The sequence below is a fragment of the Juglans microcarpa x Juglans regia genome, chromosome 2D (assembly GCF_004785595.1).
Source record: "Juglans microcarpa x Juglans regia isolate MS1-56 chromosome 2D, Jm3101_v1.0, whole genome shotgun sequence".
NCBI lineage: Eukaryota > Viridiplantae > Streptophyta > Magnoliopsida > Fagales > Juglandaceae > Juglans > Juglans microcarpa x Juglans regia.
The window spans coordinates 20,994,371-21,007,742 of NC_054596.1; the positions used below are offsets into that span (position 1 = coordinate 20,994,371).

A 13,372-nucleotide genomic window follows, 5' to 3' on the forward strand; every position below is an offset into this window, starting at 1 on the left:
CTTTTTATAATAACAAATATAAAATAACCCAAGATTTTTTTTTTTCTTGCGAAATAATTTAATAATATTTCAAAGGTGAAGAGGAATTGGAGTGGAAGCAACGAAAGTAAAAAGAAATCAAGCCGCGTGGGCCCAAACAGAGCCAACCAACCACAAGACTTGTACATATTCTCTATCTCTCTCTCTCTCTCTCTCTCTCTATATCTCTAAACCCAAAAAGGCCTCCACAATCTTTTTCTGCTCTCCTATAAACCCCTCCCAAGTCTCTCTTTACCTCACTCAAAAGAAACCTCTAGCTCCTCTGCTTTCACCTCCGAATTCTCTCCAATTCACGCCGAGGGAACCCACGCAGACCCTTCAAAAACATCAACGCCCGACTGGGATTTCCTCTTTTTATTCACAGCGAGCTCGCTCTCTCCTCCGTTTTTCTGCTTCATGTTCGGAGATTTGGGATGGGTTACTTGCACCTAAACGCTTTTGGTATCCGATTCTGTTTTTGGTTCGGTCGGATTAGTTTTTGAAATCAAAACCAGGTTCCAATATACGTTTTTTTATTTTAAAAAAAAAAAATTCTTGACCAGATTTTAATCCGGTGACTAAATTTCCGTGCTTTTTGTATTTGGGATATCTATTCTTTCGATTCGAAGAGGAACCTGTTCTGATATCCACTTACTTTGGTGATCCGCTGATCCATCTCGTATTCTCTTCAGTCATTCTATACATAGAATTGTCGCCAGATTTTCCTTATCGGAGCCTTAAGAGAGCGAGTCAGGGAGAGAGAGCAGAGCAGAGCAGAGCGAATACATATTGGTTTGTGATTGTCATTTGTTTTTGGATTCCGATGGCTTCTAAGAATAGTGGCAAATCCAAGATGAGTGTTGATGAATCACAGAAGATGAACCAAGATTGGGAGATTGACAAAGGCAAGGATCTTGATTTTAGCTCTGAGAGACGGCGATGGAAGCCCGTTTTTGATGATGCTTCCATGTCGAATAGGCCTCTCAAGAAGATCCGAAGCCCGGAACGTCAAGACCCAATTATGTCTTCTGCTTCTTTATCTCACCAACCACCTACCTTTTCAATTCCCAGCTCTCCATCTCCATCTCCTACTTCAACTTCCTCCCTCACTCCTTGTCCCCCTTCCAGAATTGTGTTTCCTTTTGCTTTTGATGGGTCTCAACAATCTTTTCAATATCCCCACCAGTTTAGTGCAACTTTGCCGATGTACCACCCACCACAGCTGCAAGTACCCCAAAATCAGCAGGACATGATTTCTTTCACCTCAAAGCAACAACAAAACATCGCTTATCCGCCGTTCTTGGGCGGAGACGCGGCGCTGATGCACCCCCAGCAACAGCAGCACCTTCTTCAATATTGGAGTGATGCATTGAATCTAAGCCCCAGAGGAAGGATGCTGATGATGAATAGGTTGGGGCCGGACGGTAGGCCGTTGTTTAGGCCTCCGTTGCAGCCCCTAAATACAACCAAGCTCTATAGGGGTGTGAGACAACGACATTGGGGAAAATGGGTCGCTGAAATCCGTCTCCCTCGCAATAGGACTCGCCTTTGGCTCGGCACATTCGACACAGCCGAAGATGCTGCCTTGGCATATGATCGCGAGGCCTTCAAGTTGAGAGGCGAGAATGCTCGGCTCAATTTTCCTGAGCTCTTTCTTAATCAGGAAAAAGCAGCGTCAATAGAACCTAGTTCGACTACCTCTTCTCCCTCAACTCCGCATGCAAGTTCAAGGCCAAGTCGGTCCTCGAAGCAACCTGAACAAGCTCCGGAAGGCCGTGATTTTCAGGCTTTGAATATGGAGATGATGCCACCACCACCACTTCCACAGCCACCGCTACAGACTCGAGAAGATAATCCAGACAGTGATTCAGGATTGGGTTCAAGCGAGGCTGCAGCGAGTGATGAAATCCAGGCTATTGCAGCAGGTGCTGATGTAGGTGAAGGTGTTTCACAGTCACAGGAATTAGTATGGGGAGACATGCAAGAGGCTTGGTTCAATGCAATTGCAGCAGGAGGTTGGGGGCCGGGTAGTCCTGTGTGGGACGATCTGGACACTACCAATAATCTACTGTTGCAGACACAGCTTCCCTTTGCTAATCGGAATCAGCAGGAATTCAATGATTCTGATCTTCAGAGGCAGCAAGAGAACTTAACCTCGGCCTCCTCCTCCTCCTCCTCATCTTGTCCAATGAAACCCTTCTTTCGGAAGGATCACGATTGAAAGTCATTTATTAGATAATCATCATTAGTGGTCGAAAGCCGTGCACACACCACATCCACAACCTCCCCCACCCAGGCAGAACTTCTTCACTAAGTTGTGGAAGGAAGATTAGATAGCCTCGCACTATCCTTCTACTCTTTGCAATTTGCATTTTAGGAGAGTTTAGTCTTGAGTCCCACCTTTCCCTCTCACTGGTTGCACTTTTTTCACAAAACAACCTGTGATTCCATTTGGAGGTTTCCTAACTTTCATAGGATCTTTGAAGCTTCAAAGTTCAAAACATCTTTGCTTTAACTTCTTCTGCAGTTAATAAGCACTTCCCCACCTAATTATACCTTAGATTCTCCCCCACTCAATCTGCTTCAAAAGGCTGCCTATTTTTCCCGGCCTTTCAGCAGTGGCAGTACAGCTCATTCCTTGCGTGCCAAGGCTTTTAATCCTTGTTGTAGTAGTATCATGCGTGTCTGTAGACTGTAGGCATTGTTCAGCAGTGATGTTTTAGCTTTTGTTGTTGTTAAGGACATGCAATAGTTGTAGTTGATCTAGTGCTGGACCGGCACAGGAGACGGTTTTGTGATCTCCTTAGTTGGCCCGTCCATCAAGAGCTTTGTTTTTCAGCTCGGAAGATGGAATCAGTTTGTGATTCTGTACATTGAGTAGTTTGTTTTAATCGTACCATTGTAATGTTAAATTCCCTTTTCTTTTTCAGTACTAGTTGTAATGACAGATCAAACAATTTGCAGCATTCTCATTGTCATTAATGTATGGGTGATGTTCCACTTTTATTTGTTTACTACTTGTGCTTAGGCTTGTTGATTTTACCTCACACTCAGTACGATTCAGATTGTTCTTCGGGGTTCCAAAATATGAAGCTTCGAATTGTTTGGTAACATGTTGTGAACTTGTCCTCGGATTCTGCTGGGAGAACAGCTGGTTTTTCCTCTTATTATTGGCAGGGTTCTAATACCATGACAGAAGTCAAGACTCATGTGTTGGATGGTCAATCAATTTAAATTTCCTTCATATTGAGCCTAATTCTGATTCTGATTGAATGGGGTTGCTAGAGTTCATTGCTGCCTGTTTGGAAGGACATAGTTGCAGCAAAGTCAAGGTTGAGTGTTCAGGTTGGCCATGTGTATACTGCGGTCAGCCAAGTTGTGGATTTGCTTGCAAAGTAGGATGGTGAAGTGATTTCGAGACTCGATTTGGATAAGACTCAGATTCCAAGAGAGTTTTAAGGGTTTATAAACTTTGGAGAGGCTTGATTTGTCTTATATGCAATGCAAATGAATCTGGTGTTTTGATATTTCCATTCAAAGAAGAAAGCACTCTACTCCTCCGAGTAAGCTTTGAGATCAGAAAATCTGAGGTTGATGTGTTCTTTGATAGAGAATGATCATTTGTAACAAAAATAGATTCATTTTGTCATTTAATAATTATTTTTTTAAGAAATAACTATCATAAATAAGCATTTTCTTGAAAGAACTACACACAAACTTCACAAACTATACAAAATCAATATCTCACCGTAAGATATAAACAACCTACACAACTCATTTAATTCCATGGCATTCATGGGGTATTTCCAGGTTATTGTAAGATTGCGTTTGGACGTTGAGTTGAGTTGAAATAAATTGAGTTCTTTATGCATAGTAGTGAGTTGAGATGGTGGAGTAAGTTTTGTGGAGTCTATTTAAGATGAGTTTAGATATATTTGGATATTAAAATGAGTTTAAATATATTTATAAAAATTTAAAAAAGTTTGTGGGTCCCGTGTGTAAAGAGGTATTGAATTGAAAAATATTATGAGTCCCACGTGTAAAGAGGTTTTGAGTTGAGATGAGTTTAATGATTTGATAGTTAAGTATTTGAATGTTAGACATAACTTAAAATTAGACTGAACTGATTTGATCTTAGTAGAGTCCAACAATCAAACAGTGCCATGAGAGTTTTGTTGCCCAAAAGAACCAACAGCAGCTCCAAATTGGCCAGTTTCTGGACAAAGAAGCTATATCCTGATCAGAACTCAGGTGAAAGCTGGTATTCCAAGGCTAAGAAGGAAGGCCAAAAGATGGGAAAAAGAAACATGCGCTCGTCACAGCATGTTGTGTCACAGAGTTGGTAGCTTTTTCCCGTACCGTCCATCAAGGTTAATGTTAGAATATTATCAAATGATTAAATTCTTTTTCTTTTTCTTTTTCCAGTTAGTTTATTATAATATCATCTTAATTTGAACTCCGACTCCATTTTCAACCATATATTTTAATCAAATATTCTATACTTAATTTCAAAAAACATGTTCATAGTAGTGACAACTAGCCGATTACCGATTACCAAAAGATGTTAATTAAAACCTGCATGGCTTGGTGGAATAGAATCTCATAATTGGGAGAGATGATAAGCCTTCCATTTTCTGCAGTTTTAAGAATTGTTTATCCCATCTCCGAACTCCACAAACAAAGAAGTAATCAGGGATCAGCACATACTCCAAGACAAGCTTCCCACATTAATTGTGTAATTATATAAACATTTCGAGATAGGCCATTGACTGTATGGGTAAGGTTGGGCCTGTTGCCGTCCCATGAGATCACTCACATTTCTTATTTCTGACGGCACGATAACGATGAACTTGATCAGAAAAAAACTTATTTTAAACTTAATTAGGTCGTGATAAGACTTGGAAAATAATGCAGTAAGATTAAAATATGAAACAATCTTGGCAGTTGGCTGGGCTTGCATGTTTTTATATTGAGATTTGGTATGGGTAAGTATATAGAATTCAAGATGGATGTGACTACCATAATATATATATATATTATTCAATGTAATTTGCATTTTTTAATTGCTTCTCCAAGTTCTTAGGGCATAGACTGGACATCCAGCCATTGTTCATTCAACAACATGAAAAGATGGCCAGATGAACGTGTAAAAACTTGGACCATGTAAACTTTAAACTAAAAGAGTGAGATGTCAGGTATAAATCTTGGGTCAAAAGAGTTCTTGGAGCTTGTTATTTTTTTACAATTATTATTTTTAATTAATATTGTGGAAGTGATGGTTTTCTTTATTCAGCTTCAAACTGATTAATCTCTCTCATGTTGTTCAATTTCAACCTCACTCTTTCTAAGAGTATTGACATTAGACTCATCAAATGAGTGCCATTTTTAAAATTTGATGAATTTGTATTTAAAATAATTGTATTGGATTCAATATATACTAAAATCTTCAATTTTGAGCTACAGCACATTTAAGTTCATCTTCAAATTTAAAGACTAATTGTTCACACTCTATAACCATTATTTTATTTACTTAAATTATTATTTTTCAATTTTGAGCCACAATATATTTAAGTTGAGAAATAATAATTTAAGTATCAAATTAAATTATTAATTAAAATATAGTCAGTGTAATTGTAAAATATGAAAAAAATAAATTAAAAATATTATTACTAAAAAAATAATATTATATTATTATTTTGACTAATCCAATAGTTAATCTAATATGGAGTTATGGCTAGGAAGATTTTGGAATTATGAAAAATATGTACTTTTCATCAAGTTTTAGATATAAATTTGATGAAACCAATGACAATACTCTTAAGAGGAAAATATACCATTTCTATAATCAAATGTTTTGCGTTTATTCGCAACATAATGTTTGCTTTTTGTGTAGAGGCTGGTTTTGTTTTTGTTTTGTGATCTCTCAATTTGATGACTCGATCCAACAAAAATTTGTTGCCATTTTTTTTTGGATTTTTAATAAAGCTTGGGCCATGGAGCACAGACTTAAACCCATTTTTAGCTATTCAACTGACCCAACCTGCTAATTAGGGATTATCCACTAATTAGGGTTTCACTATATACTTATATGTATTGTATCATTTCGTACGGCCGTCGTACGGCCGCACTATGTATTCAACTTTCATCTGAATAAAATACTTTGCGCCTCCGTAGATGTAGGCATGTTGCCAAGCTACATAAATCTCATGTTCTTGTGTAATTAATTTTAGTTTTGCTTTACTTTTTTCTCTTTTCATTCTCAATAATCGGTATCAAGAGCCATGTCCGGGTTTGAGTGAGAACGATGGCCAGAATCAAGAAGTTTGCATGAATTTTGAGTATTGGGGAATGCAGATTGAAGATTATCTTTACAAGAAAATACTTCATTTTCCTCTGTTGGGGAAGAAGTCGGACAACATGGAAGATGCAGATTGGAACTTATTAGATCAACAGATTCTTTGGATCATTTAGTTTACCCTATCAAGATCAGTTGCACTCAACATTATCAAGCAAAAGACCACTGTGGATCATATGGCAACCTTATCTAGCATGTATGAGAAGCCGTCTGCTAATAACAAGGTGCATCTAATGAAGAAGTTATTCAATCTGAAACGTTTGTTGCACAATATCTAAACGAGTTTAATAGTATCACAAATCAATTGTCATCTGTTGAAATTGAGTTTGATTCTCTTTGACCTCATTGTCTAATAGTTGGAAGGCCATCAGAATGACTGTGAGTAATTCTACCGATAAAACGAAACTGATATATGATGATATATGATATTTGTTTCTTGTTGAGGAGGTGTGCAAGAGAGATTCTAGTGAGACATCAGGTTCAGGTTCTACTCTTAATGTTGACACTCGGGGTAGAGTACTTGAGAGGAACTCAAATAAGGGTAGATCAAAATCGAGAAATAGGAGCAGAGCAAGTCAAGGTCTGGGCAACAAAGTACTTGCTGGAATTGAGGCAAGATGGGTCACTTCAAGAGAAATTACAAAAAATACAAAGAAGATTCAAAATGACGTTGCAAAAACAGTGACTGAGGAAGTATAGGATGCTCTATTTCTTGTAGTTCATAGTCCCACTAATGATTGGGTGTTAGATTAGGAGCTTCATTTTACACCACTTCACATTGAGAAGTCATGCAAAACTATATTGTTGATGACTTTGGTAAGGTGTATTTGGCTGGTAGAGAAGCACTGGATGTCGTGGGAATGAGAGATATATGCATTATACTCTCAAACATAAATGTGTGGACTTTACATAAAGTCAAACATGTTCCCGAGTTGAAGAAAAACCTTATCTTTATAGAATAGCTTAATGATGACAGTAATTCGATAGGTTTTTTGGGTGGTATATGGTATATTACAAAAGGAACGATGGTCTTGGATGGTCAGAGAATCGACATTTTGTATACGATATTAGGATTAAGAAATATGATTGTTGTCATTAAAACTGAGAATAATGCAGAGCCATGGCACTGCATGCTTGGTCATATGAGACAAAAATGGATGAAGATACATATGTCAAAGAGAAAGCTACCATAACTGAAATCAATTCATCTGGATATGTGTGAGAGTTGTATTCTAGGGAAGCAAAAAAGGTCAGTTTCTTGAAGGGTAGCAGAGTACTGAGGTTAAGAAAGCTGGAACTTGTACACACATACTTGTGGGGGCCTTCCTTGGTTTCATCTATTGGAGGTTCTCCGTACTACCTCACCTTTATTGATGGCTATAGCAAAAAAGTATGGATCTATTTCCTGAAAAATAAATCTGATGTATTTGAAACATTCAATAAATAGAAAGCCAGGGTTGAGACTAAAATAGATTTGAAATTGAAATGTTTGAGATTTGATAATGGTGGAGAGTACATTGATAGAGAGTTTAAGGAGTACTGTGCAACGTATGATATCAAATGAGGAAGACTATTCCTGAGACGTCACAATTGAATGGCGTCGCTAACCATATGAATAGGACAATCAATGAACGAGCCAGGAGCATGGGGTTGCATGCTAGATTACCATAAACATTGTGGGTAGATTCAATTAACACTGCAGCTTATCTGATTAACCATGGGCCATCAATTTCTTTAGAGTGTAGATTACTCGATGAGGTTTAGAGCAGAAAACAGATAAAACTTTCTCACTTATAAACTTTTTGTTGTGTTTCCTATATTCATATTAATTCTAATGCTCGCAACAAGCTTGGTGAAAAATCAAGAATGTGTTACTTTATCGGCTATGGGGATGAGTCGTTTGGCTTCCAATTTTGGGATGATCATAATCGAAAATCATCAAGAGTGAGAATGTGATTTTTATGAGAAAGCCATGTCCAAGAACAAATCTAGTACAACAGCAAATACTGTAGATGCAATTCCCCATGAGTATGAGTTTGTAAGCCTGGATGAACTTCTTGAGATGAAGGTGTAGAGCGGAAGTATCAAGGAGAGAGTGAGTCTAGTGCATCCATTCATATTATTCCACAGTCAGATCTAGAGTTGTCTATACTTCCAGTTGCTATTTGTAATGATGGGCACCAAAATGAACCTAGTCTTAAAGATCATTTGCAAGTTTCAGATGAGCCAATTACAAGATCAAGAGCCAAGAAGATCAAGGAGTCAATGTAAGGATTGATGCAATCTACTTGGGACGAGTCTAGCAAGAGCCCAATATTCAAGATGAGCTTGAAGGATGAAGATCCAGTTTTGAGTCACTTGATACAAGTTATGGAAGACATAAGCTAGAGTTATTGTTTGGACCTTATTTAATTCATTAAAAGAGCTTATTTTATTAGTTAAATAAATTAGCCTAGAATAATGGGGCTTGAGGATGTTTGGCCAACATATGTTTTATATTTTATGAACTAGGGTTTTAAAAGAAGTTTTTAAAGGTAGTTTAGGAGTTGTTTTAATTTACAGCTAAGGTTTCTTTTGGGAAGGCCTTGTATTTCGCCCAAGGGTATTTTGGAAAAGGATTTTTAGGGGATTGAGATATATAAGTTACTGTAGCCGAGTACAGTAGTCGAGGCACTATTCACTCAGGGGTATTTTTGGAGGATGAAGATTTATTTTAGTTAGGGTTTTAATTAGGTTTTGGTTTAAATACTCTTTGTAACCTCATTTTAATTAATTTATGAAATTTGATGAATTTATTCATTGTGAGTTGAGTTTATCTCCTCTTATTTTTCAATGAACTTTTGAACTTATCAAAGACAAATCACAGCCTTTGTGGCATTCTTCTTTATAATTTAGGTTCTTGAGATAGATTCTTCAACGGGTCTAGATTTTCATATAATCTAGGTTCTTGAAACGAGTTTCTCAACGAGTCTAAATTTTCCATTGGCTTGATTTTGGCTTTCCTGTATAAGTTTTCAAGTTGATTGTGGGTTCAAGAGATTTTATTCCCACGGGTTCATATCAGTAGGTCTTTCAGGACTACCAAACTTCAGGAGCGATTTTCACCCACTTTGAATTATATTATATTGACTAAGGGATGTGAGCAGCAGAGTTATTATTAAACTTTGCAAGATGAGAATTTGAGCATGTGATAGACAGCAATGAAAGATGAGATGGACTTTTTATTAGGGAATCATACATGGAGAGCTAACTGAACTTCAATAGGGAAGAATGTTTTACACAATAAGTTGGTATATCAGTTAAAGATCGAGCATGATGACAACAAGAGGTATAAAACTAAACTTTTTTGTGAAATAGTTTCAGCAGAAAAGAGGTATTGACTATTCTGAAGTTTCTCTCTAGTTGTTAAAATCACAACATTTATAGGTTGGTACTAGAAATGGTGGCTACAAAGAATTTACATCTTGAGCAGCTAGATGTGAAACATGTATTTTTTTTTTTATGGTGATTTGGAAAAAAGATATCTATATACATTAGCAAAAGGGTTCATAGTACAAGGAAAGGAAAGTCTCATTTGCAAATTGAAGAAGAGCTTGCATAGACTGAAACAAGCTCTAAGGCAGTGCTACAAAAAGTTTGACAACTTCATGTGCAATGCAGAAAATACAATGTCAGGCATACCACTATTGTTATGCTAGGTATTTTGACAATTCCTATATAATTCTATTGTTGTATATGGATTATATGATTATTGTAGTGTCTATTGATGAGATCAACAATTTGAAGAAACATTTGTTGAAAAAGTTTGAAATGAAGAATTTGGGAGCTGAAAGCAAACCCTTGACATGAGAATTATTAGAGATAGAGTCAGAGGCGCATCGAGACTTTCACAAACAGAGTATGTTAAAGACTTCTCAGCATGTTCAATATGGACAAAGCAAAACCAATGGGCACACTTTTGGGAAGTCATTTCATACTTAGGAAGGATTAGTCACCAATGATCGAGGAGGAGCATGATTAAATGAGTAAGGCAGCCTATGCTTAAGCTATTGGCTCTCTAACATATGCTATGGTCTGTACGAGACCAGACATTGCCCATATAGTGGGAATTGGGAGTAGGTACATGAGTGTTTCAGGAAAACAATATTGAGAAGCAGTAAAGTAGATTCTGAGGTATCTGAGGGGTTCTTCAGATACGTATCTTTGCTTTAATGGACCTAGTTTGAAGTTGCAAGGTTATGTTGATAGTGATCTATCTGGTGATATTTATAACCGAAAGAGTACTATAGGTTTTGTATATACTCTGGTGGTACTATTGTGTCTTGGAGTTCAAACTTGCAAAAGACTATTGTTCTGTCTACCATAGAAGAAGAGTATATTGTTGTATCTGAAGTCTCAAAGGAGATTATTTGGTTACATAATTTCTTGGAGGAGTTGCGTAAGAAGAATGAGAATGGTACTCTCTACAGTGATATTCAAAGTGTCATATTCCTTGCCAAGAATTCAGCATTTATTTTCAATACCAAACATATCCAAATTAGATATCATTTTATTTGATCTCTTCTTCAAGATGATTAGCTGATACTTGAGAAGATTTGTGGAAGCAAGAAAACTGCAAATATGTTAACTAAGGGTGTTACATATGAGAAATTGAAATTGTGCACAACTTCAATTGGTCTTCTAGCTTGAGGACAAGAGCTATGGGCTATAGGGTTGGAGGTTTCAAAGCCGGGTGGTTGATAGTATGGTTGTACTCGTCTCCAAGTGAGAGAAATGTTGGGCTTTTTGTGTGGAGGTTGCTTTAGTTTTGTGGTGGCCCGATTTGATAACCCAACTTGACAAAAACTCATTGTTTTTTTTTTTTTTTCCTGTGGATTCTAAATAAGACTTGGGCTATGGAGCATAGGCTTAGACCTGTTCTTCGCTATTCAACTGACTCACTAATTAGGGTTTATCCACTAATTAAGGTTTCACTATATATTTATATAGAGTATTACTACAGCCAGAAAAAGATAACATAAAAATAATCCTACAAACTGACATGATTTTATGTAGTTTATTAGATATATTTTACAATACAAATAATTTCATAATCTGACAAACCACATCATGCCACACCAATTTGAAGGATTACTTTTGTGTAATTTATTTGTGGCTAGAGTATTTCTCATTTATATATTGTATTATTTCGCACGGCCACAATACTGACGCATTGTGTATTCAACTTTCTTCTGAATAAAATCTCCTGCAACTCTGTGAACGTAAGCACGTTGTCGAACTACATAAATATTGTATTTCTATACTTTTTTTTTCTTATCTTTCCTAACACATAATTGGAGAGTTCTTAGTGTATTTCATTGTTTAATAAAATATTTAAAGCTTGGTCAAACTTGAACTTTGAGGGTTTCTACAACCCAAGGCCTGCAAATTCAAACTACCAATATATAAATAAGTTTTGTGGAATAGTGTTCGTTCTCTTTTCGTCCTTCAAACTTTTGTTCATTTTGTAATATGCTTACTAGACTCCGTTTGAATACTCAAATGAGATGAGATGAATTGAAATGATTTATAAATAATAATAAAATTATTAAGTTAAGATAATATGAGATGATTTTTAAAAATTTAGTATGTTTGGATTTAGAAGTGAGATGAGATAGTTTTAACTTTTCGAGATTTGATAGATGTAAGTCCCACCAATTATTGCATAGTTTTTGTTTGAACTTATTTTATTTATAAATATATTTATAAATAAGTAATAGTAATGTATAAATTACCTACCCTAATTTCATTTTTATTATATATTTCATAATAATATTATAAAATATCAAATAAAAATATTATTTATTTACAAAAAATGAAATAATTAAAAAGATATTTATAAAATATTTTTTATAAAAATATTGTGCTTAAAATCATTTTCCATTTTCAAGTATTAATGGTCATTTTGCCCAGCTTTTAAACTTACTTTATGCAAACACCATATGCCATTGATGATTGAAAATTACTCCTTTGTTTTGGCAAAATTCTATCCTATAATATTCTCAACAACTCAGCATAGAGTAAAGAAAATGTTTTGTCTATATATCTATTGTATAGTCTGTCTCATATAAAATCATTTTATTTTATAATTTTATTATTGTAAAAATTACGTATAAACCAATCATTTATTAAAATAAATCTATGTATAGACCTTCTAAAATCAGAGATGCTAATTTGTAAAGAAATATGTTACAAACTTCCCCGTGTATGTAAATAAGTAATCTATCGCGAGATCCATTAAAAAAATATATTTATAAATATATTTTGTTTACAATGATTCTTTTTATTTATAAATATATTTATAAATAATACTAATATACTATTAATAAATTACCAACCCAAAAAATCGAATAGTGCCCTTAGACAACGTCCACTTGATGTTCGCTCGACTGTGGCTTGAGCGAACATCACACAGATTGTTCGCTCGAGACTTCCCTCGAGTGTGGCTCGAGGGAAGTAATGACAATTTGTCATTACATGAAAAAATTTAAAACCATCTTTCAAATCTCACATTCACCGTTTGTATAAGAGGTGAGTTTTTGGTTCAGATTGAGGTCATCTCACCTCTATATCCAAACCGGGCCTAAATGTAAGGTTGAAAATGAGTTTGGAGATTTAAAAAATCCTTTTAATAACTTAAAAGCCCTTTTGAAGAAAAAATAGTATGTTTGGTAAATTTATAAAGGGTCTGTTTGAGATTGTGTTAGGAGTCTTAAAAAAATATTTAAATAAACTTAAAAACTCTTGAATGATAAAATTAGGTTATTTGTGTGTCATATATTAAAGTACTTTTTAATTTCAAATAAGCTAAAAAGTATGTTTGAGAAAAAGTATTAATTTTGATATTTTCCTCCAACGTGCTTTTTGGATAATGCAGAATGTAGTTCCAATTTTAAAAAAGATTGCCAATGGACCATACAACTTTAGATAATTACAACTTTCAAACTATAAAAAATGTAG

General features: G+C 35.5%; 1 protein-coding gene across 1 annotated transcript; it reads left to right on the forward strand.

The window, feature by feature from the left end:
• Positions 1–218: 218 nt before the first annotated feature.
• Positions 219–3,032, forward strand: LOC121248881 (ethylene-responsive transcription factor ERF054-like). The gene has a single exon (XM_041147491.1). It carries the CDS (start codon positions 842–844, stop codon positions 2,237–2,239), a length of 1,398 nt encoding a protein of 465 aa, XP_041003425.1. The 5' UTR covers positions 219–841; the 3' UTR covers positions 2,240–3,032.
• Positions 3,033–13,372: the final 10,340 nt, after the last annotated feature.

Coding starts and splice junctions, on each gene's coding strand:
- LOC121248881 (XM_041147491.1), top strand. CDS start 842: ATGGCTTCTAAGAATAGTGGCAAATCCAAGATGAGTGTTGATGAATCA.